Consider the following 25,001-nt stretch of genomic DNA (forward strand, 5'->3'; position numbering starts at 1 on the left):
CAGGTTGTGTGGGTGCTAGTGATGCACAGTTTCCAGACCCATGGCAGCCCAGTCTGGCTCTCATCCCCATTTTCTGCAGTCTAGAGTGCCCTGGCTGTTCTTTGCGCATGATGCTCCATCTCTGACCTACAGGCATTTTCCCTGGCTGTGCTCCCTGCCTGGCACACTCTCCCTCCTCATCTCTGCCCCCTGGATTCCCTGGCTCCTTTCAAGTCTCACTTAAAACCTCACTTTCTGCAAGAAGACTTTCCCAATTTCCATGAATCTTAGTGCCTTTCCTGTCTCCAGGTTATGCTCTATATAGCTTGTTTGTACCAACACTAACTGTTTTCATGTGGCCTCCATTAGGTGTCAGCTCTCAGAGGTCCAGGGAGTGCTTGCACAGTCGCAGCTGCAGAACAGACCTTGACCCACTGCTCACGCCCAAATCCTCCCTCTGGAAAAGTCCTCCCTCTGGATGCTGACGCTTGGCTTGGGGCTTTGCAGAGGATCTCAGTCCCCTTCATTCTGGCGGGTTCCTTCCGTTGATGACCTCCAATGTGTTCTGCATCTGGTTTGTTCTCTATATGGCTTGCGTGTGGGGATCTCATTAGCGTGTTGTTTCACGTCTCCATCCCCACCCAGACTGGGAGCCCCCTGCAGGCAGGGGCTGTCTTCTTCCTTTCTTTGTAGACCCAGTTGATGAGGGCTGGAAGGAGGGTGTGAGACCCCCCACAGGAACCACGGTACCAGGGGCAGAGGCACCTGGAGAAGAATTCACGAACTCAAGCATTGTTGAGGTCAAGGTAAAGATTTATTACGCTTTTCGGGGGGCAAGAGTTCTTAGGGAACCTGCTACCTTAGAAGGGTACAGGTAAAGTTGACATGGGATGTTCCATGGTGAAATACGGGCCAAATATGCTAAGGAGGTGTTTTGGGGTGAAATTGGGGAGTGGCTAAGGAGTGGTTAGTTCTTAAAGGAAAATGCACTTTTGGCATCTGTTGCACAGGTATTTTACCCAGAGTTCTTTGGGAAATAGCCCAGAGGGGCTAGCTGGAAGTGTGGTTTTAGGCCTGAAACGTCACTACGTCAACCAAAGGTCAGGGCTGGCTCAGAAATACCAGGCTGCTCTCATCAATGTCTTGTTAGACAAGATACGTGTAAGGGAGCGTACGTAAGTCTAAGTCTAGGATACGCATGGCGGGTCAGCGAGTAGCAAGTGTCTGTGATGACCCAGTGCACAGCCCATAAAGCCAGTATGCAGCTGGCTAAGCCTAATGAGTTCTATAGGTGCAGCTGGCTACTGTAGCAGGAAGGAGATGACGGTTGTTGCTGGGGCAGGCTGTGTCCTTGGGCTGCCTGAGATAGTATTCTGAGGCTAGGGAGAAATGTGATTTTTAAAGAGAAAAGGGATTTTAGAATTGGGGCCCAAGTACATGTGCCCAAGGACCCCATCACAGTGTCTTCATAACTATCGATTGATCGTCTCCTCCAACAGACGGGGAGCTGGGGGAGAGCAGGGTTTTGCCTCTTTCTTTAGTACGACTAGCCACTGGCACAGAGTAGGCGTTTAATCCACGTTTAAGAGGCACCTTCTGTCCCAAGCAAGAGCTTTGCCTGGAGCCCAGTGGGAAGCCCAGGGCGCTCCCCCCCCCCAGACACGTGAGCGTGCTCCCCCCAGACACGTGAGCATGCTCCCCCCAGGGACCTGTGCACGCCCCTGGAGGGACGTGAACATGCTCCTCCCCCAGACACGTGTGTGCCCCCCCCGACACGTGAGCGTGCTCCCCCCCAGGGACCTGTGCATGCCCCTGGAGGGACATGAGCATGCTTCTCCCCCAGACGTGTGTGTGCCCCCCCCAGGCACGTGAGCGTGCTCCCCTCAGGGACCTGTGCATGCCCCTGGAGGGACGTGAGCGTGCTCCTCCCAGGCACGTGAGTGTGCTTCCCCCGCCCACCTGGGCCCCTTCCCAGCCCTCTTGGGCCGTCTGCACTGGGGGGAGGGCGGCCCGTGCTGCAGAGCTTGAAGCCTGATTGGCTGGAAGCCAGGCACCTGACGGTTAGTGATTGGCTGAGCCCGAGGCCCAGCCTCTTTGAAAGACTGCGCATCGCCACGGGAGCTTCCTTCCTCTCACCTAGCATCGTGGTCCTAGGACCTGTGGTGGCAGCCATGGGGAAGCAAGCTCGCAGGCAAGTAGAGGCTGCCTGGCAGGGCCTGGGGGTCGGGGGAGGCCCGGGAAGCGGGGGTCAGGGTGGAGTTGGGGCCGGGGAGTGGGGGGAGTGGGGTGGAGGGCCGGGGGGCGGGGGCAGTGGTGTGGAGGGCCGGGGGGCCGGGGATGGGGGAGGGGCGGCCGCCAGGCTGTGGGCTGCGGGGCGTCACCGGTCTCCGTGGGAAAAGCCCGGTTCCAGGTGCGGCTGGACCAAACCGGGACCTCCCAGGAGAGGAAACTCCCTCCCCCCATGCAAGTGGCCGCGACTCCTGGCCTTTGGGGAGTGGAAGGGAGAGCATTTACGAAGCGTCCGCTGTGTGCTGAGAGACTTCGGGAGGGGAAGGCCCCGGTCTGGGGTCACTGAGTGGGGACGCAGAGTTGGAGGTCAGACTTTCAGCTTTTTAGCTAAAAGCTTTTTAGCTTTTTTTTTTTTCAGCTTTTTAGCGCTGGCTCTCTCCTTTTCCGCTTCAGGGCTCCCAAATGCAAGGTCAGAGGTCGGGACCAGACCCCAGGTTTCAGGGACAGAGCGAGACCCTCCCCTCCCCCCTCGGGATTCGAAGTTTTAGGTAGAGAAAACATTAATGAAGCGCTTTGCCTGCTGGGCACTCAGAAACCCGACTTGAACTCAGGTCCGAAGCCCCGGTCTTTGTCCCCCCACCGTGCCCTCTCCTGCACGAGGGCCCCCATCAGTGTGAAAAGGGTGGCGGAGCAGCACAGCGGGGAGACAGGTACAACCGGGAAGACCCAGCTTTGGGGCAGATTCCCTGCGTGTTCCTGCACAAATGGCTCGACTTCTCTCAATGGGCAGTTTCCCTCCTCTAGAAAAGGCCTAGTTAAGAGGATTTGGGTGAGAGCCAGCAGGAAGGAGCGGTCGCGACTGAGTTGCAATCAGGACTGGTGGGTGCACTGGGTAGAGCATGGGAGTGATGATGGCTGCAGGGATATCGGTGTCTTTGTAAAGCCCGTTGTAGGACCTGGAATGCCCCAGGCTGGGGACTTCCGCACCTTCCCAAGGGCTGAAGTCCCTGTGCCCTGGGGTATTCTTGGCTTCCTCCGTCTGGGCAGTTGGTTTGACTGATGAGAAGAAGTAGTAGCTTAATCAGTGGGATGACTTACACCAAAGGGGGGGGGGGGGTCTGGAGCGGCTCCCAGAGGAGAACAGCCCCAGTAGTGGATCGATTCCCACCAGAGACCCAGGAAAGCCCAGGGGTCATTGCAGAAATCAGACCAAGGGAGGAGGGCATCGCTACTGATTGGGGGATGTTTCGGGTTTCTGCTTGGTAATGAGCTGGTTTCTGAGCTTGGACATTGAGCCAATGTCCTTGGGTAAAATAGCCAAACACAGACCAGCCACTGTGTCCTGTTAGGGATGTGTCCTGGTCGCATTATCTGAGTCTGAGTGAGGATTTTGATAGGTCACCGTGTCTGGGCTTCCACCCTTCACAGAGTTGAAGTTAGAGCTTTCACTTCTTACTGTGTTTTATGGCTTTTGCCCAACAGGGACCCCATCCCACACCCGCAAACTTTCAGGTGCTCTTTAAATGTTACCGACTTTTAAGTCTGTGGTTTTGTAAGGCATAGTGCCTGCTGCCTAGTCAGAGCTTAATAGATGCTTGTTGAGTTGTTCTTGTCTAGTTGGTAATTTTTTTTCCTTTTTCTTTTTTTAATTCTAATTTTCTCATGACTTGTAGGCCCAGGAAAAGGTCTGATAACACACCTGGCCTTCGGAAGTCTGGGGCTCGTCGCTCTGCCCGGAAGACAAACGAGAACATGCCAGTTCAGCCTTCTTCAGCCGCAGAGGATCCTTTTCTACAATGTTTATTAGCATTGGACCACATGGTGACCAGGAGTTTAGTTTCTAAGATCACACAGATCACAGGTACATGCTTTCTGTGATGCCTGGTTCAGGGGAACCTTCGGGCCTTGAGGCTACACGTGGCCTTTGGGGTCCTTGGGTTCAGCCATTTGACCGAGTCCAAGTTGTCCAGAACAGGTCTTTTCATTGAGGGGATTTGTTCTGTGAAGTTTGGATTCAGTCCAAGGGCGGCACTTGAGGACCTCGAAGGCCCCAAGTAGCCTGGAGGCCTCAGGTTCCCCACCCCTGACCTGGTTCTTTCAGATTTGCTAATAATGTTTGTTATATTCCTTTGAAAGGGCTTCTCTTCCTCTGCACCCTGCTGCCACCCCCATGGTCCAGGCCCTTCTCTCTTCTCTTAGACCTGTGGGTCCAGAATGATGAGTAATGAAACAGAAATTTACCTTGCCCTAACATAGTAAGCCCCAGCTGGCTTCTGTGGCCAAATGCCAGCCACATGGTTGCAGCCCCGCCCCCTCCTGAATTTTCTGTCACAAACTGATTCTTGGTGCCTTCATTCTTCTCCCCTTCCTTTCCATGGTGTGTAGACACTGCACTCAGCTGCCTAATGGAGCTTCCTTTTTAAAAGCTCCACTCTCACCTGGTCATTTCCTTGTTCAAAAGGCTTCAGTGACTACCTATGGCCTCTGGGTTTCTGGAAACCTGAAGTCTTCTGCTGGCTTGGAAGGCCCTTCCCAGTCAGGTCAGACCCCGGGATGGCTCACTCACCAGCGTGAAACCTTGGCTCCCCTTAGGCGGTCTTGCTGGGCAAACTCCAGCCATAGCATGGCATGGCAGAAAGAGCCCTAGCTTCAGAGGACCTGGATTCCCATCCCGCCCCAGATGCTTCCTACTTGTGTGAGCTTGAGCAAATCGCTTAACCTCCTGGGCCTCAGTTTCCTCATTTGTGAAATGAGTTTAGGCTAGGTAACCTTCCAGTCCTAGCTCTGTGATCCTATGATATGATACTCCTAGGACTTAGAAAAAGAAGCTGCTGTCACTGAAAGCCAGCATCGCTTCATCCAGAAGAGGTGTGTCAGGGGCACTTGACTTCCTCTTTTCACCAGAGCAGGACTTTGGCCACCCTCTACCCACTCCCTTCCCTGACCACAGGATCGTGCACCCCTGGGAGAGTCACACATCCCATCTTGTGGCTCCCCTAGGCTGTGCTAGTATCTCAAGCGACCCTGGTATGGAGGACGGATCCCAGGCATCCCCACATCAAACTGGAACGATCACCTGTCTGTCAGACTGCTGAGGCACAGTGGGCTTGCAGTCCACTAAGATGGACTAGGATTCTTCATGACAATGAATTTTTGATAACCACAACTCCCCCGACTTGTACTTGTCTTAAACAAAAAAAACCCAACCAAACAAACAAAATAAAACACCCAGGGATAGGAATATAAGTGTGTGTATGTACATAAACACATACGTATAAAAATTTCATCTTGTTAGACTCAGCCCAACCTTCTAACCTGTTGAGAATTTTCCAGATACTGAATCTGTCATCCAGGCTAGAGGTGTCAGACTCACAGCTTTCAAAAGAGTCTGTGGTCTGAAGCCGTTTAAAAGTCAGAGGGGCCACCTTTCATGTGGCAGATGTGGTCTTGAAGCAGAGGCTGGGTCAGGAGTGGTTGGTGCAGTTGTAGAAGAGGTCCTTGGTCACTTCCAGGCTGGAGTGCAGGCCCTAGGACTGTAGAAATTGAGTTGGAAGGGACCAAGCCCATACATTTACAGATGAGTAAACTGAGGCTTAGGGATGTGAAGTGACCTCCCCAAGTTTGTGCCAGGTCCAAGGCCTCTTAACTCCCGAGCCAGGGCTACCCACTGGAATGCAGAGCTCACGAGACTCTGGACCGCCTGAGATTCTCTGATTCCCTCACATACCCAGAGGATGGAATCGGGGCAAAGGAGAGAGAGATGAAAGTTTGCAGAGGGGGTAGAAGTGATACTTGTATTGTATTTTAAAGTACGTGCCTTGAAGTAGAAGTACCATTTCCATTTTGTGGGTGAAATCGCTGAGCTCCAGTTTCCACATCTGGAAAATGTGGTACGTGGACCAGAGCCCCAGATCTCTTCCAGCCCTCAAATTCTGTAAGGCTGTTAATTGAATGAGGTAATTATTTATCATTACCTTTCTTGCAATTCAATGCTTTCATAGATTGTGCTGAGCGTGCCAGAACAGTTTACCAGCAGGCACCCCCTTGCCTAAATTGGCAGAGCATATGTGATGATATGAATTGTATGTATCTAGATCTCATGCCAGCATTGGTTTCCGGACTGGATGAAAAGAAATCTTGAGGGGAGGGCATTAGACTTTTTATTCTGCTTCTTCATCTTTTTGAGACTGACTTGAAACTGTTGTTTGTTTGGGGTTTATTTGGTAACTTTCCAGAATCGCTGTTCTCCAGACTGGGCTGGCCTTATCCAAAACCTTCACGTAGTTCAAAGAATATTCCCAAGAAGTTCATCATGAAGTACAAATGTGGAGAGATAGATCCGGTGTCAGCCCTCTATCAATATGCACAAATAGAGCGTGTGCAGCTTCACTTTCAGGAGACTGTAGCAACAGGCAAGTGTTTGCGAAAGTTACCTTTACTTGTCCCAGAAAGTAAAATGAATGAATGAGGTAGCATTTAGGAGCTGTTTTCCTAGTGCTGAGCACTGTGCTAGGCACAGGAAGTGGAGCCAGACAAGCTGCTCCTCTTGTAATGGGGAGATGGGGAAACGTGAACCATAGGGGAGTTTTTCGCTGCAAGGTGGAGGGAAAGGCCCCAGGGTTCTTGGGGATGGGCAGAGGAAAGCCTCTTCTTAGGGTCCTTTCCACCGATGGACCCATTGACAGGGCCGAGGACTTTGGGGACCAGATCTCTCTTTGTTGAGACATCAGGAGCTGTGGTGACTGGGAGTAGGCTGAGGGCTAGCTTACAGCACCTTCCAAGGCAGCTGCCAAGTAGCAATTTCTTGGGTTCCTTCCCTGGGTAATGGCTTTAAAGGCAAGACTCCCATTGACCCTAAATTGAATGCAATGGCCCTGTTGCTGTGCCTACCCCATAGCTAGGGTTAGGCAGAAAGTTTGGCTACATTACATTAAACAGCTTTGACATCGTTTTTTAAGAGGATTGCCATTCTTTTAAAAAATATTTTATTTCTTCCAATTCCGTGTAAAAACAGATTTTAACATTCATTTTTTAAAATTGTGAGTTTGCATTTCTCTCCTTCTCTCCTCCTACTCCTCCCCCCCCCCCTTTGTGAAGGCAAGCAGTTAGGTATAGGCTATACATGTGCAGTCCAGCAAAACATATTTCCATGTTAGTTATGTTGTGGAAGAAAACACGACCTAACAAAAAATAAACCCAGGAAAAATAAAGTCAAAACAAAACAAAACAACACAAAACGCGATGCTTCTATCTGCAGTCAGACTCCATCGGTTTTTATTTTTTATTTTTCCCCCTGGGGATGCGGATAGCACTTTTCATCATGAGTCCTTTGGAAGTGTCTTGGATCATGGTGTTGCTCTCAGAGCTGCTAAGTTTGACATCTTTGGTTTCAGTTCTGGTTTTAAGCCTTCTCAGTTTCTGAAGGGGAATCTGGTGTTAAATTCCACAATTTGTGGACAGCTCGACCAAAGTGCTTGTTTTCTGGGTACAAAGTCTCTGTACTTGTACAGGAGAAGTCTGTGCGTCTTAGATAGTCTAAGATACTATCCTTAGTATCTGGACCATTATTGTAGTGCAGGAAACATCACATGAAAACAGGTATAGGTTTGGCATGGAGCTAAATTATGGTCACTTGCTTCATCAACATCTGGGAACTTCATTAAAAAGCAGCATTGGAGTTATCTGTACCTTCTAAGGAAGGCACATGGCACGGTAACGCTTGTCAGTTCTTTAATTTCATTTTCCCTTTGTCATTCATCCAACAAGTTTTTCTTAAGCACCCACTGTCTTCCTGTTATATGCACTGGGCATATAACAAAGGGGAAACCCAGCAAAGCCCCTTCCCACAAGGCGCTTATATTCAACTGGAGAAAACAATATATATGCCTTGTTAACCTGAAAGTTTGGTTAAAGGAAAGGCAACAGGCTAAATGCATGCGTTTTTATTATTCTTATTCTAAATTCCCTCTAAAGGAACGGTACGTGGATTCCATGGAGCCAGTCATTATGATCTGGCTAACGCCATACAGGAATGGTGAGACTTAAAATATATTTTACCATGAGAAAGGAACTCTCTTAGTTGAACAAATTGTAGATTTAGTGAGACAAGACAATTAATAAAGTCGCATCAGTTGGAATTTATGATTCCAGGCTGTGTGAATAGCATATGTCTCTGTGGCACAAGATAAAGAGAAAATCCCACCACTCTGGTTGCAGGCATCCTGTCATAAACAGGTCCTTGAAATTGCTGGCACAGGAAAGGGACAACAGAGTTGGGAAAGTTTCCACTGAAATTACGACCCAGGATATCTGTGTTTTCTTTACCATTAACATGCCGTAACATGGTATATGTCCATAAAATATTAAGATATGGCAAACGTCCCATTATTCAGAAAACGTGTCTTAGGTTAAAGGTCTCTTAAGGAATGTGAAGTCAGCCCTATCTGGCTTTTGTTGACACAGGAAGAGGCATTCTCTGAGTTTGCTTCAGAGAGAACAGAGAGACTGTTAGTTAGCTCCAGGCTCTTCTTAATTCGAGCTTTGGCTCTTCTTAAAGTCCAAAATTTATTAAATGATTATTAGCTTATAAGGAAATAGAAAGTAATTTGGGCGTCAGGGAGGGCAGAAATAATTGGAGGGGTGGGTAGGTTGAATTTACAAAGCCAGGGACAGAGAGGGCTGGCCCCTGGGGTCAGCTTCTCCTGTACCACAGAAAAGCCATGAAGATGGCCCTCAGCCAAGGTGAGCAAGTGGGCGGCAGAAGGTTGCAAGGGCCCTTCAGCAGCCGGACCACCTTAAGTGGTGCTGGGCCAAGGAGTGCTTTATTGCACCAGACCTGAAAGAGCCATCTGCTCTGGGGGGTCCAAAGGCCCTGAGGTTTGGTGGGATGCTAGGGAAAAGAAAGACATCCCTTGAATTGTGGATTCTGTTGGGGAAATCCCAGTCGTGGGACCAGGAAGCATGTCCTATTGAGACCGAAGATGTAACCAAGTCATGCAAGAAAGAATGCCTTACTCTTCAGATATCTGGATCTGTGATTGACGATTATCACAGAGATTCTCACATAATGAGGAGGGCTCTCAGTGAAGATTGGTATGAGCCCCCACCTCTTGGTAGGGGTTCTCCTCTCCCACCCTGTCTCAGAAAAGTGCCCCTGGGTGACAGCGGGGAGAAGGATCCTGTCTATGTGGCCTTCTGCTTGTGTGCCCCAGTTCTGTGAGAGATGTTCCTTTCTTTTACCTTCCTAGTGTGTTTATTCCCCCTCTCTTTCTTTACTTTTAATATCATCAAAACCCAACAAAACCGCTCCCCAAATCCCTCACTAGGATTTAGGTATCTGAGGAGTGGCTTCTTCTTTCTTGAAGCCTCCCATCTTTCCCTGCTTCTTTGTTAGCTTCTTTAGCTCTCTTTTTCTCCCAGGTGATGACCCTATGACATTAGGATTCAGAAGGCTGTCTTGTACCGATTCCCCCGTTAGAATAGAAGCCCTTCACCTTTGTTGAGGCCTCGCCTTAGAGTAGTGCCTAGGATGTCATGAGTGATTCCCCACAGAGGCTTTTGGACTTACTTAACCCTTTTCTTTCTGGCTGCTTGGGGTTTTTTGAGGAGACAGATGGATTCCCTCTTCATTTTGCCTTCTGATAGATTTGGGTACTTTTCTTTACATGATTTCTTCCAATATGTGCAGGCTTTTTTTCCTCCCTTTCTTTTCATCATGGCTTTCAGGGAGCCCAATGATTCTTTAATCATCTTTCCTTGATTTTTTTTTTTCAAGTCACTTGGTTTTGATATGACATCTGACATTTTCTTCTGTTTTTTTTTTTTCAGTTTTAAAATAATTTTTTTTGAGTAAGAAAGGGGCTAGATGGTAGGGGTGACTCTGGCCTTGACAAAACACAAGCAGTAATAATACAAGGCACCTGTATTTTGAAAGTAGAGGAACCTGTATCCAGTTGAGTGATCTCATCTCTCTCTCCCCGCTGCCCAGACACCCAATTCACCTCTCTATTGAACTTTCCTATTTCTGTTGATATCGTCTAGTCACCCAGTGTGACAGGGAAAAGGGGAAACGACTGAGGAAACAGGGACTCGCTCTTCTGAGCATATTGATTTATTTAAGCAATGCGTGGCAATTATTGCCCAACCAACCAGGACCAGATCTCCTTAGCTTAGGCCTGGACCACAAATACAGAAGGAGACAGATTTTTATATACTCAAAGCAATGAAATGAGACCAATTGATTAAAAGGAAAAAATACAGCATTTGGTAATCTGATTTTTAATTGGATGAAAGATTAGGCTCTTTCCAAGTTGGGAGAGTGGAGTGAACAGGTACATGTCCCTGAAGTCAGAAGAAGAGGGGTCCTACTGTCCTCCAGTGTCTGTGACCGATCAAAGGAACATGGAAATAATAACTGATCGTAGGGGGGCAGCTGTTAGACAAAGGAGTTGTTTGAGATGGACAGTTGTGAGAAAGCTCCTGGTGTAAGTCTTTGGATCTGACTGGGTCCTGGTCAGCATAACTAAGGTCCTCTGTTAAGGGGCTCCAGCAGCGGGTAGAGCTGGTCCAGCTTCCCAACCATGCAGGGCTTGGTTCAAACAATACAGGAGGGTTTCGTCTCAATCCCCACAAGCGAATAAAGTTTTCTCACAAGGTAGAAGTTGAACTAGACCCCTAATTGAGTAGAAAGGGAACGAAGCTAGCTCCAGAATTAAGTCACGAGATGGAGTCAGTGTGGGTCACTCAATTCCCACAATCAACCATTTGTTCCCTCACCAGGTTTGTAACCTTGATGTTACGCTTGACTTTTCCCTCCCTCACCCCACATATTAAATCATTTGCTAGACTGATGGATGTATCCAGACATCAACAGACTTTCTGTGTGACTTTAATCGTGAACGTATTCGGAAGGGGAAGGGCAGATGGTGTTGGTCATGTCCAGTGATGCCGCATCCAAGGAACCAAAACCAGGGTTGGAGATGTATGGGAAGTATCTTTTGAAATCTGAACACCCAGACTTTTACCTTTTGGCCGACACAGTAACGCACTCTGAGAGTCTAGGATTCCCAGTAAAGGAAGATAAAATGATCCCTCCAGTGTTACTGACGTAGCTATTTCAATTATTTTAAAAGAGCCATGTTGACTTAATGCTGTACTTCTTTTAGAAGAATTTTCCTAAACAGGGGAAATAAATTGCTGATTATTTTCATGTCAATTTTCATGTTTCTTTCTTTTGACCCATTTGACCAGATTCCGATAATTGTAGTCACAGTGAAATTCATACCGGTGTCCCTGGATGTTTCTTTCAGGTAATGTTACGGCTCCTCCTTTTGCCATTTGTGCTGTGGTGGATGGCACTCAATATAAAACCGGCCTGGGACAAACTATACCAGAGTCTCAATACAATGCAGCCAAGCTTGCCCTGGATGAGATTTTCCAGTTGGATGATCCTGAAGGAGAAGTGTAGGAACCTCAGGTGAGTGCTCGGGTCATGTCTGCCTCCCTCCCTTCCTCCCTCTCTCCTCCCCTCTTTCCCATTCTTTCTTCCTTCCTCTCTCCTCCCTCCATACCTCCTCTCCTCCAACTTCCCATAGATAAATATATAAATAGGAACTGGGCCTGTTAGTTTCATTAGCCTCTAGTGAGGAACTTTTTGACCAAGACTATGCCTAGTCTGTCGTTGGTTCAGGGTACTCTTTTGTATGCAGGCTTGGTTAAAGCTCCTTTGCTTTTTGCATGTAAGAAAATATTTGAGCTAATCATAGAGTTTCCTGTATAGCTCTGTTGGTTTCTTCAGAGGACGCTTTGGGATTGTAAAGTCAGGGTTTCTTCCTTCCCTCTCCCTGCTTTAAGAAATTAATCTTCTGGCCAGGCATCCCTTGAGCGTATATATGTGAGATTATATTGTAGGTCAGAGTAGCAGGTACTGTATTACCCTGGTTACTTCCTCTCTCTTTCTTTTAATTGTAGCTCTCTAGGCTTGACCACCCCAATGAAGCCTCCTAGACAGACCTCCTCAAATGGCTAATTTTCTTCTGCACGAATGATTCCCTGTGGTGGCCCATATTGATCTGATTCTCCAAAATGGTGACGTCAAGAGCTGTGAGGAACAACAGTGGACAACTAGAAATTATAGAGAAGCTTTGGCTGTAAGATGCACCAGAAACCGTGAAAAAAAAAGTTTTAGTTAGTTGCAATGCAGGCCCAACTGTTGTCTCACGAAAGACTTGTTGTAATAGATGAATATACACTTGCACTACTACTTCTGCATGTGGTTAATAAACTGCAAATTAGAAAAAAAAACATCTTTGGTTGTCTGTTCTTGGTCAAATACTATTTCTCTCATAGAAAATGCTTTTTGCTGTGATAGTATATACACTACCACATTTCAAAAAACATGAAGCGGGCGCCTTTGAAATTTTACGGGCCTTCTATTTCCTGACTGCTTTGTTTCCTCTCATCCCTGCTGAGTCTGTCATTTCAGCTTAATTGAATTATTTTTCCAAGGCGCATTACCTTAGGAAAGTCCTTATATTCTTTGTTTGGTACCAGCTGTGCCACCTAAAGTAATAATAAATGTACAAATTGGCTTCAGAGATATGTGTTTTTGTTGAGTCAAGGATCTGCTGAGAAAGATGTTCTTGCTCTGATTTGGTAGATGGAAGACCTTTCCAAGGTTTGATGTGACCAAAATTTCTTCTCCTTGTGGCCAACCAGATGATGAACCATCTCACCCTTAGTGAGTCGGTCCTTGAACGGCAGCCATGGTAGTCTATTAGTGGACCAGGCTAGAAGGCTTTCCTGCCCGAGAGAAGATTCCAAAACTTGGTCTCTACTGGCATTGCCTTGGGGTTCTTTAAGGATGCTCTTTGGAAGTATACTATTTTCTAACTCATTGTTTTTCCAAGGTGAATTTAGTTGTATGCCATCTCAATTCATTGATCTGCCTTCTCTGTCTGTCCCAGAGGGTCTGAGGGAAGCTTCCTGGGATGGAAGGGGGTGGGGTGCCGCCCCAGGACTGATCTTCACCTGGCCTCTCCATCCTGTGTGGAGTCCAGAAGGGGTCCTTTGTTTGGGACAGGGCGAGCCTGACTCGGGCTACTCAGGAGGGTCCCAGTAGATCAGGACCCCGAGGAACCCCGCCCAACAGCTGACAACCCAAACTCCGGCTCCCCCCATTTCTGAGCCACCTACATCCAGTTCCCCTGTCCCCTTCGGTGGGCACCTGCCCCTCCCGACCCTATCTCCAGCGTTGGTGTATTCCGAGACTCCTAGACTTAGGCGGCTTCAAGCCTTCAAACCCGTCCCACCGACTGAGGAAAAGGACCCGGGGCCCCGACCCCTCATCCCTTAGGAGCCACGCCCACACAGCCTAAGCCAGACTCGGCAGCCGCCCCACCCAGGTCTGCTCGAACCCCCGCCCAGGTAAGTGAGGTCAGACTCTTCTCGGGCGCCCTGATTTCTGGTCCAGGCCAGAGGGGGTGGGGGAGGGAAGAGGGAACCGCTCTGAGGTCCTCTAATAACGCACCCCCTGGCTTCGGGGTACCGGCACCCAGATTGCAAGTGCTTTATCAAGGATGACCCCCTCCTCTCCCCCCCCTTCGCCCCCCCGCCCAATGTCACGGAACGGTGTGCTGGTGCTTGGGAACGGGTAAGTCCTGCTGGGGAACCACAAGCCTAAAACTCCGACTCGGACCCTACGCTGAACTCTAAACTCTAAACGTGATTGCGCCTCCAACTGAACCCCCCCAACCCCCCCCCCCTCACTCACGGTAAGCTAAATGCCTCGGACTCCGCCTCTGAGACGCCCCCCACTCCCACCCCTTTCACTAGCCCTTCCCACCCACTCGCCCCTTGCTCCAGCTGGGATGGTCCCCAAGGTCTCTTCCTCTGCTCCCCTATCTGCAGCCCCCACCCCTTCTGTTCCCGGAGATTTGGGGGCTAGCCACTTTGGCGCTAGAGGCTGAGCACCTCCCCCTCCCCCACCCCCATCGGCCCTCTGACGGCCAGGCCAGGCCCGAGGTGTGGTCGCTCCCCCCACTCTGCGAGAGCTGAGCCCTCTCTTAGACTCCCACCTGACAACCACACGAGTGGGTGGCAGCGGTGCAAGAGTCCCTTTCCGGAAGAAAATTGGGGGTTGTGGGTGGGCCGTGTTTGCTTTCTTTTCTTTTTTTTTATTTACTTGACATTCATTTTAAGAAAATTTTGGGTTCCAAATTTTCTCCTCTTTTATTCCCCCCCTCCCCCAAACACCAAGCATTCTAATTGCGCCTATGACCAATCTGCTCTCTCTTCTATCATCCCTCTCTGCCCTTGTCTCCATCTTCTCTTTTGTCCTGCAGGGCCAGATAACTTTCTATACCCCTTTACCTGTATTTCTTATTTCCTAGTGGCAAGAACATTACTCGACAGTTGTTCCTAACACTTTGAATTCCAACTTCTTTACCTCCCACCCTCCCCACCCCTTCCCTTTGGAAGGCAAGCAATTCAATATAGGCCAAATCTGTGTAGTTTTGCAAATGACTTCCATAATAGTTGTGTTGTATAAGACTAACTACATTTCCCTCCATCCTATCCTGTCCCCCATTACTTCTGTTCTCTTTGGATCCCGTCCCTCCCCATGAGTGTCGACCTCAAATTGCTCCCTCCTCCCCATGCCCTCCCTTCCATCATCCCCCCCACCCTGCTTATCCCCTTATCCCCCACTTTCCTGTATTGTAAGATAGGTTTTCATACCAAAATGAGTGTGCATTTTATTCCTTCCTTTAGCCGAATGTGATGGGAGTAAACTTCATGTTTTTCTCTCACCTCCCCTCTTTATCCCTCCACTAATAAGTCTTTTGCTTGCCTCTTTTATGAGAGGTAATTTGCCCCATTCCATTTCTCCCTTTCTCCTCCCAATATATTTCTCTCTCACTGCTTGATTTCATTTTTTTTAACATATGAGCCCATCCTCTTCAATTCACTCTGTGCACTCTGTCTCTATGTGTGTGTGCGTGTCTGCATGTGTGTGTGTGTGTAATCCCACCCAGTACCCAGATACTGAAAAGTTTCAAGAGTTACAAATATTGTCTTTCCATGTAGGAATGTAAACAGTTCAACTTTAGTAAGTCCCTTATGACTTCTCTTTGCTGTTCACCTTTTCATGCTTCTCTTCATTCTTGTGTTTGAAAGTCAAATTTTCTTTTCAGCTCTGGTCTTTTCATCAAGAATGCTTGAAAGTCCTCTATTTCATTGAAAGACCAATTTTTCCCCTGAAGTATTATACTCAGTTTTGCTGGGTAGGTGATTCTTGGTTTTAGTCCTAGTTCCTTTGACTTCTGGAATATCCTATTCCATGCCCTTCGATCCCTTAATGTAGAAGCTGCTAGATCTTGTGTTATCCTGATTGTATTTCCACAATAGTTGAATTGTTTCTTTCTAGCTGCTTGCAATATTTTCTCCTTGACCTGGGAACTCTGGAATTTGGCCACAATGTTCCTAGGAGTTTCTCTTTTTGGATCTCTTTCAGGCGGTGTTCTGTGGATTCCTTGAATACTTATTTTGCCCTCTGGTTCTAGAATCTCAGGTCAGTTTTCCTTGATCATTTCATGAAAGATGATGTCTAGGCTCTTTTTTTGATCATGGCTTTCAGGTAGTCCCATAATTTTTAAAGTGTCTCTCCTGTATCTATTTTCCAGGTCAGTTGTTTTTCCAATGAGATATTTCACATTATCTTCCATTGTTTCATTCTTTTGGTTTTGTTTTGTGATTTCTCGGTTTCTCATAAAGTCATTAGCCTCCATCTGTTCCATTCTAATTTTGAAAGAACTATTTTCTTCAGTGAGCTTTTGAATCTCCTTTTCCATTTGGCTAATTCTGCTTTTGAAAGCATTTTGCTCCTCATTGGCTTTTTGAACCTCTTTTGCCAGTTGAGTTAGCCTATTTTTCAAGGTGTTATTTTCTTCAGCATTTTTTTGGGATCTCCTTTAGCAGGGTGCTGACCTGCTGTTCATGCTTTGACTGCATGTCTCTTATTTCTCTTCCCAGCTTTTCCTCCACCTCTCTAACTTGATTTTCAAAATTCTTTTTGAGCTCTTCCATGGCCTGAGCCCATTGAGTGGACTGGGATACAGAAGCCTTGATTTCTGTGTCTTTGCCTGATGGTAAGCATTGTTCTTCCTCATCAGAAAGGAAGGGAGGAAATGCCTGTTCACCAAGAAAGTAACCTTCTATAGTCTTATTTCTTTTCCCTTTTCTGGGCATTTTCCCAGCCAGTGACTTGACTTCTGAATATTCTCCTCACACCCACCTCGCCTCCTGATCCTGCCAGCCAGCGCTTGGGGTCTGAGATTCAAATGCTGCTTCCCAGCCTCAGGGCTTTGTGCGGGGGCAGGGCTGCTATTCAGTGTGAGATTAAGTTTAGGTGCTCAGGTCGGGGCAGGGCCGCCTCACGGGCTCAGTTCCCTCAGGGGGTTTATGGGGAGACCTTCAACAATGGATCCAGGCTCCTGCCTGCTTGGGGATCCCTGGTCTGCCACTGCCTCAGCTGCTGCCTCCCGAGGGGGCCTGAGTTATGGGGGCACCCCACTCCCCTCTTGACCCGCCAAAGAGACCCTCTCACTGACCCCGTCACCTGTGGGTGGAGGGACCCACGCAGCCGCTGGAGATCCAGTCCCTGAAGCCCGGATCTGCTCCTCTCGGTGCTGCGCTGTACTCGGCTCCCAGTCCCGGCACCCAGTCCGCAGCGCGAAGGACCTTTTGCGAGTTTGCAGGTCCCTCTGGAACAGAAATCTCCTTCGCTCCACTGTTCTGTGGCCTCTACTGCTCCAGAATTCGCCGTAAGTTCCTTTTTACAGATGTTCTGTGGGTTGTGGGTTCGGAGCTATGTGTATGTGCGTCTTTCTACTCCGCCATCTTGGCTCCGCCCCGTGTTTGCTTTCTTGCAGGAGTGAGTGAGTGAGCAAGTGTTTGTGTTTGTATCTGTGTCTATGGCTGTGACTGTGTGTGTTTATTGCTTTCTGCACCATTTCCTTTCCTGTCTTTTTTCTTCAACACGGTTCATCCTCCACCACTTTACCTGTGACTGAAGGAAGACAAGAGACCTGAGATTTGGGTGACTGACCAGCCCAAGACCTTATCAGGTAGGTGGGCTCCGATATTCACTAGCTCATTCAGGGTTTTTTGGCTTCTGTTTTTCTTTTTTCACATGATGTTGATGATGGCTATCCTCAACAGGGTGGCGAGAGTTTTCTTCCTCAGTCTGGGAGCTGCCAGGTCGGCCAGCCCTGGCACCTAGCTGGCTTGGCTACCTGGCCCCTTCTTAGCCCCAGTCTGTCTGACTAACTGGCTGACTGTCCACCTCTCCTTTCAGGTCATCAAAAGCAGGGAAAAGTTTCCCTATGGGCAGTGGGAATTCCCCCTCTGCCCCTTCTCCAGACATTCAACAATCTCCTTTCTTTTCTGTCCCTAGGACTTCTGCACCACCCCCCACTAGACCTGCCAAGGATGTCAGGGATGTGTGATTGGCTACCTGGGTCCATAAGTCTGGATGAATCCCTGCAGAGATGGATTTTTTAACCTGGGGAACAGCCTGCCCAGCCAAGGTCCATCCATCCCTTGCCTCTAGAGCTTCTCTCTCTTGTATCTCCATCCAAAGGTCACCAGCAGCAACAAGGCAGTTCCATTATCTGCTCTGGCCCTCTGCTTTCCAGGCCTGGGTGTGTCTGTGAGTGTGTGTGGGGGGGTATTTCTGAGGCCAGCAATGCTGTCTGGTGGGGGGAAAAGACTTCTCTAACTTGGTTTCCTTCTTTCTCATCTCCGTGTCCATTCCCTCTCTCCTTTCCTTGCTCTTTCCTCCTTTCCCTCTCCCCTCTCTCTGCCTGCCTGCCTGGTGAAGAAGGAAGGGATTGGGGGTATTAGTTAATAAATTACTTCCCCAAAGGGGCTTCTCTCCTTTCTCTTCTCCTGTGCATCCCAGTACTATTCTTTGAGCCCAGTCTAGGCCTTGGCATGTCCGTGTAAGTCACAGGGAGGGGGACCAAGGGCCAGCTGCTTAGAATGAAATGGATAGAAGGAGGGTCTGGGGGATAATCTTTTTTGACCAGATAGATGGTGGCTGGCAGGCCTAGGCTTGGCTTCTCTTTGGTGCTATGCCGAAGCCCTCCCAAGAAAGTGAGCAGCAGGCTGGCTGACTTGGGGTGGAGGTGGAACTTCACATCCTCAGGCCCTGGGAGCCGGGTCTTTCAGACAGCAGCAGCCTCTCCTCTGTACAAAACCCCACCCCTATGTCTCTAAAGGTAATGAATGGATATCTGTACTTAAATGTGTGCCCAGCCTGGATTGTGGATTGTAGGGACTACTGGTCAGTTCCATCAGGATCCTCCCTGGATTTGATTTATGTTCCAGGCTGACTTCCCCTATCGATTCCATCCCCAGGATCCCACATACCTTGGCGACATTCTTCCCTCAGTGTATACCCTTCTCCCCCTTCCAGCCCCCATCAGTACTTCAGAGTTGTTTTAATTTTCATTTCTCTCATCATTAGTGATTTAAAACATTTTTATATAACTATAAATAGTTTTAATTTCTCCTTCTGACAGCTGCCTGTTTATATTCTTTGACCATTTATCAACTGGGGAATGTTTTTTTTTTCTTCTAAATTTGACTCAATTCTGTACTCAATACATATCTCAGATATGAGGCTTTTGTTTGAGAAAGTTGCCATAAAAAGATTTTGATATTGCTTCGTTGTCTATGGTACCTTTTAGCAAAATGTCATTTCTGGCATTATCTCTTTTAATTATGTCTATTTTTGCTTTTGCTTTGTCTGAGATCATAATTGCTAACCTTGCCTTTTTTACTTCAGCTGAAGCATATTACATTCTACTCTAGTCCTTTATTTTAACTCTGTGTGACTGTCCTAAGTGTGTCTCTTGTAAACAACATATTGTTGGATTCTGGTTTGTAATCTACTTTTCCATAGATTTATGACTCCTATTTTATGGGGGAGCTCATCCCTTTCACATTCACAATTATGATCACTGTGTATTTCCCTTAATCCCATTTTCTTCAGTTTCATCTCCCTCTTTTCTAATGAGAATTTGTTAAAAATTGGGAAGAATTGGGCATGTTTGTAGACAGTAGGGAAGCAGTTAGTAATTAGGGAGAGAGAGAATAGGTAGAGAGAGAGGACAATCTAAGAAAAAGACAGGAGGGGATAGCATGGAGGTTGCATAGAGAAGGGGAGGCCTAGGAAAGGGGATGGGGTACTTCTGCTTTTGAGAAGGGAATCTAGGATGACAGAGATGTGGATAATGTCAAGAAGTTGTGAGATGAGGAGAGAGGGAGGAAGATGGAGGGGGGACTGCCGGTGATGGGGTACAGACTCTGGGAACCTCTTTGAACTCCCCTTGAATTGTGCCACTTAATCTGCCCTTTCATACTCAAATCTGTTACACTTAACCTAGTCTGGCTCTCCATTGTTTGCTAGCTCTGGATGATCTCACCTGCTTCTCACCCAAGCCCCCCATTATCTCCTAATTGCCTCCAGCTGTTTCCAACCCTTGAGCCTATCTTGTCAAAATCCTATTGTCAGGACTACCACCCACTACTTAGCATTCTCTTGAAGTCCTAGTCCCGTAGCCTGGATTGTGGATTGTCTGGACTACAGGCCAGTCCCATCAGGATCCTCCAAGGATTTGATCTACGTTCTAGGCTGACCTCCCCTATCAAGACCATCCCCAGAACCCCAGACACCTTGGTGACATTGTTCCCTCAGTCTGTTTCTGTATTTAAATTCCATCTTGCCTACATGAAGGCGCTCAGATTCCATCCAGCTCAGACTCTGTCTACCTGAGATTCTATCTGGCCCACTTGTGAATACAAGCGTTACAAAGGCTCAGGCTCCTTAAGAATCAGCCCAGTATGGCAAATCTTTAATAAACTTTGTTTTTCTTTGGCTTTAAGAAGCCTTGTGTCGTATTCATTTAAGCAGGACCAGACGTGTTGGTATTTTGGGGTGCCACAGCACCGCACACCTCAACAGGGAGTTCATAGCAAATGTTTTCAGTTTTCCGGGTGAGGTACAAAGATGAAGTTCCCAGCTGAGATGGTGGCAGAAGCGGATGTTAACTTAGTGAGAGAATAAAAGGGTCCCCTATGCTACAAAATAATCAGAGCAACACTTAGAGTAGCCAAAAACTGGAAGCAAAGTGGATACCCATCATTGGGGAAATGTTTGAACCAATTATGGTCAAAGGATAGGATGGAATACTATTATATCATCAAAATCAGGGTTTCTGAGTGTATGGGAAGGCTCAGATCCCTACTTAAATCAAATACTCAGAGGCCTCTCAAAGTGATGACAGAAAGTTTATTTATCTTGAGAAGTGGGACAATCCTATACCAGTTCACCTGGAGTAGGAAAGCTGAAGACAAAGAAAAGGCAGTGATTTATATAGACCCTAATGCAAGTCCCTCCCCCCCCCCCCACTGACCATTATCCTCATTAGCTGAGAATATGATCTTACATTCTAGACACGAAATCTTACCAATCCTTTTTGAAATGAAGACATTGAAGAATTATGTAAGTTTTATCCAATCATTGAGACCCTAATGTACTACACAGTTTTATATCCTTATATGGAATTATTCCACTCTAAAAATATTGTAACCTTGAGCCTCTCGGTCTTACCTCACCCCTGGGAGAAGAATTACAATCTGAGAAGTCTTCACTAAACCTATTCCACTCATGAGGAATTCTGAAAGAGGCAGGAAGCCTGGTTGGACTGATGTAGAGCAGAAGCAGACAAGGAAGCAATTGGACTCTGACAGCAATAAGGCAAGGACCATTGAGTCACACTCTGTGTGACTGAACCTGTCACTCTTGCCTGGGGCAATGGAGCCCACAACTTCATCCTTTGGGTATAGAACCTGGGGGGTCTGCAGGGCTGGCGGGTCCATGGCCTGTCAGTCATGGGTGGCGGGGTCATTTGGGTAAGTTTTGGCCTTGGAGACCATTGTATTGGGGAGTAGAGTGAAAGGAATGGGATGGAGGTCCAAAGGGTTTTAGAAAGGTGTATTTAAAGAAAACAAAACTCCCAAGAAAACACACCTTGAGTTTAGGACTCTGGGCTTGAGTCTGGATTTTCAAAACACCTGGTCCTTGACTTGGGCTGATAGGAGCTAAATCAAAAAAACTGACGCTACCACAGGACGTTTACTTAGCGCCCAAAGCAACGACCAAACAAGTCATATCCCTGGAGTTCAGAGGAAGAAAGAACCATGGAGGCTCGGGTCGGGCTAAGAAGCAACATGGAAAAACCAAGCCTGGAGTTTGGAAGAAGAATGGAGAAGCAGAGAAACCAGGGCTGCAAACCGAAGGAAGAAGGAGAGGAGGCTCAGAGTGAATTTGGGGAATGATGGAAGGGAATAAAGAGGAACAGAATTTGGGGGTGGAAGAGGAGGAGGAGGAGAATGAGGAAGAGGACAAGGAGTAGGACATGGTGTTTAAGCTAGGGATTGGGGCAAAACTGGAAGGGACAAGCCTTGGCTTTTTCCCCTGGGGCCTTGAGGACTCTCTTCAGGAGTGAAGCACCCGTTCTGAGCCTGCCCTCCCTCAGGCTAGATTCCCTGGGGGCTAACGACCCCAGCTCCCAAAGATGGGGCCCCAAACCCTTAGAGTATGTGGGGATGGAGCTCCCCAAATCTCCTTGGGGGTAAAGCTCCCAGTATGGCAAGCAGGTCTCCCCCAAACCCAAGTGGTGGAGGTAGGGTTCCCAGGCTCCCCAAATCATTTTTTGTGAGTGGAGCTTCCAAAATGAGACGGGGTTCCCAGGTCCCTTTGTTCCTTGCAGGAGGGGCTCCTCAAATCTTCTTTGGGGGGCTCCCAGAAGCCCCTATAGTGCATAAGAGGTGGTCCTCCTAATCCTTGGACTTCTGGGGGGGCTCAAGTTGTCCCCCAGTTTCAGAATAGATCTGAGTAAGTTCTGACTGGATGTTTTTACAATTCAGAAAGGGGCCATCTTGGGCTGCCTTAACGCAAGAGGTGCTGGTCCTGCAGCCTACTGAGCTCATACCTTCTTGGGAGGTTCTTGGGGCAGGTGCTAGCTCTGCAGCCAACCATACCATGCACTCTTGGGCTGCATTAATGCAGAGCAGCATGTCCTGCAGGAATAGGGTTATCAGCATCCCACTGTCCTCTGCCCTCTTCAGACCCCTTCTGAGCTGACCCCTGGGGTCGGTTCTGGATCCCAGGGTTTGAGAAGGCCACCCGTAAGCTGGAGAGGGTCTTAAGGCCAGCCAGAATGAAAGGGCCAGGAGCCCATGGCCTCTGAGGACTATTTGGGGTTGGTCAGCAAAAGCCAGGGGGCCCATGGAAGATATATCTGAAGGTCTGTCCTTGGGAGGAGGGTTGAGCTTTGTGCAACTGGGCCCGAGAGCAGAAAGGAGGGAAAGGGATTGACAAAGAAGTCAATTGAGGTTGGATGCTGGGTAAAATGCTGATAAGAGCTGCCCTCCAGTGGAATGGGCTGACGATAGTGAAACCCCTTCCTAGAGTCAGAGACACGAGCCAGATCCCTGCCAGTGCTTGTGTCTACTGACTCTGGTGTCCCTACCTCCATAGATGATCCACACAGGCACAGAGCCAAGATGTATAAGTTGGTGGTGATGGGTGCCTGTTTTGTGGGCAAGAGTGCGCTGACCATGCAGCTGATTCATAATTGATTTGTGAGTGAGTATGATGCCACCATTATAGATTCCTATTGCTGGCAAACAGTGGTGGATGGGGAGCTATGCCAGCTGGACATCATGGATATCACAAGCATTGAAGTGTATAAATCTCTGAGGGACCAGTCTATACAGTGGGGGGAGGGCTTCCTCTGCGTCCACACAGTGGATGACTTGCACTCTTTTGAGGACATGCATGACTTCTGGGATCAGTTGCAGAGGATCAAGCACACCAAACATATACCCATGGTGCTGGTGGCCAACAAGACCAATCAGGTCAACTGGCAGGTGGACTGCACAGTGGGCCAGGACATGGCGAAGAGCTTTGGGGTCCCTTTTGTGGAGACCTCAGCCAAGACTCCAAAGGGCGTAGAGCACGCCTTCCATGAGCTGGTCCAGGAGATCTGGCTGTCCCACACCAAGGGGCTCAAAAGCCACCTCCCTGATGCTGAGCAGAACCATTGTTCTGGCTGCAAGTTTACGTGCTGCACAGTCCTGTGAGCAGTTGTCCCTGCTCTCCCTGGTCTTGCCCCCTAAATCTCCTTCAGGAACACCCCAGCTTCCCACTCCCCTCCCCAGCCTCCAGGCCCCCATCAGGACCCATCCTCCTTGCCCCTGCCCTTCCCCGGACTCCTGTGGGCCATGTTCTGCCCAGCTGGGCCTCACCAGGATTTCTCCAGGAACCTCTTGAGAGACTCCTCCGTGTTTCTACACTCAGGCTTTATGGATTTTTGCTTTGTTTTTCCCTTTGAGGTGGAATTACTCCCTCCCTCCTCCTGTGGGCAGCCTCCCCTTGCCCTCTGTGTGTGGGGGGGGGTGAGGGGGGGTAGAATGGGCCTGTCTCCTACCAGGAGGAGGCCTTGGGTGGAAAATGCCATCAGTGTTACTCTGATTATCATGCTTCAATTGAGTTGAATTTGGGAGGGGGGGGGGGCAATGGGATTAAGTGACTTGCCCAAGACCACACTGCAGACAAGTTATCTGTGGCCAGGTCTGAATTCAGGTTCCCCTAATTGTTACATCTTGGCATCAGCTAAATCCTTACCATTAGATCTCGCCGTGAGCTACAGGGTCTTGTTGCTTCCAGGAGAAGTGACATGTAGGAGGGGTGGGTGGGGAGGGGTGTTCTCAGCAGAGACCCCACAGCTGCAGGTCAGGTGGGGTCTGTCTGCTTAGGAGGGGTCTGACCTGGCATCTCTGTGTCACCCTGGGAGCAGGCACAGAAGGCAGGTGGGCCACGTTCCTGTTTCAGCTGAGAGGACTAAGCAAGCTAAAGCTACCCTCATATTCAAAGTTGACTATTTTTCTTGAGTTCTAGGATTTGTTACAAATAAATATTGTTGGTTTGTTTTGAAGTGTGTGTTGCTGGTTTACTAGGGGCAGCAGGATCCTCACTGTGGTGTGTCCTGCTGGAGAATGGGGCGTGGGATTTAGGAGGGCACAGTTGTTTTAGCTGTGTACCCCTGGGTCTCAGTTTCCTCATCAGTAATATTTGGTGGGGGGAGGTGGCCTAGAGAGATCTTTCGATCTCTCCCAGCTCAGAGTCAGTAGGGGCTCCGGGCACCTGAATCTTCTCCCAAGCCTGAGCTACCTCTGGCACATTTCCCTGTGACTCTCACCCCCCACCCCCAACACGCACACCGTGTAAACCCAGGACCATCCATTGATCTTACCGGAGTAAGAGGGAGACCGCTGCCTCCTGAAGGGGCACGTCCTTGGAAAGTGCCTCTGGATGCCCTGTCCTAACTCACCTGTGTCTGCCTCACTGTAACCTGTGGTACCTGCTCCTTTCCTCTCCAGCTTCTCCCCAGACATCCCGTGAGAACAGCCAACAGCAGGCCAGGAAGAGGGGACAAGTCCTCTGCCCTGACGACAGGGAAGACGGTCCACATCTGAATCTAGAGCCAGCTCAGTGTAAACCCCATAGGCCTGGTTAAATCCAGCATCTTCAAAGGAGGGAAGGATCGGGGACAGGCCAGAGTTCTGGGAAACCATTCCTTCAACTCTTTATAGATGAGGAAACTGGGGCAAACAGGGTGAAGTGACTTGACCAGGGTCACACAGCTAGTAAGTGTCAGAGTGGA

General features: G+C 48.6%; 1 protein-coding gene and 2 pseudogenes across 1 annotated transcript; 2 read left to right on the plus strand and 1 right to left on the minus strand.

The window, feature by feature from the left end:
• Positions 1–2,089, minus strand: part of LOC140515811 (protein PALS2 pseudogene) — a 123,614-nt pseudogene extending 121,525 nt beyond the window's left edge.
• Positions 1,668–12,510, plus strand: LOC140516467 (adenosine deaminase domain-containing protein 1-like). Its single transcript, XM_072627441.1, has 5 exons — positions 1,668–2,170; positions 3,882–4,069; positions 6,444–6,620; positions 11,517–11,683; positions 12,178–12,510. The coding sequence occupies exons 1-4, from the start codon at positions 2,151–2,153 to the stop codon at positions 11,672–11,674; spliced, it is 543 nt and encodes a 180-aa protein (XP_072483542.1). The 5' UTR covers positions 1,668–2,150; the 3' UTR covers positions 11,675–11,683; positions 12,178–12,510.
• A 10,329-nt stretch (positions 12,511–22,839) lies between these two features.
• LOC140515812 (ras-like protein) lies at positions 22,840–23,418 on the plus strand (annotated as a pseudogene).
• Positions 23,419–25,001: the final 1,583 nt, after the last annotated feature.

The sequence above is a fragment of the Notamacropus eugenii genome, chromosome X (assembly GCF_028372415.1).
Source record: "Notamacropus eugenii isolate mMacEug1 chromosome X, mMacEug1.pri_v2, whole genome shotgun sequence".
Taxonomy (NCBI): domain Eukaryota; kingdom Metazoa; phylum Chordata; class Mammalia; order Diprotodontia; family Macropodidae; genus Notamacropus; species Notamacropus eugenii.

Excerpts from the sequence above, each read along its gene's own strand:
- LOC140516467 (XM_072627441.1), top strand. The coding sequence starts at position 2,151 with ATGGGGAAGCAAGCTCGCAG. Across the intron at positions 4,070-6,443 it reads TAAGATCACACAGATCACAG|AATCGCTGTTCTCCAGACTG; the intron begins GTACATGCTTTC and ends GTAACTTTCCAG. Across the intron at positions 6,621-11,516 it reads TCAGGAGACTGTAGCAACAG|GTAATGTTACGGCTCCTCCT; the intron begins GCAAGTGTTTGC and ends TGTTTCTTTCAG.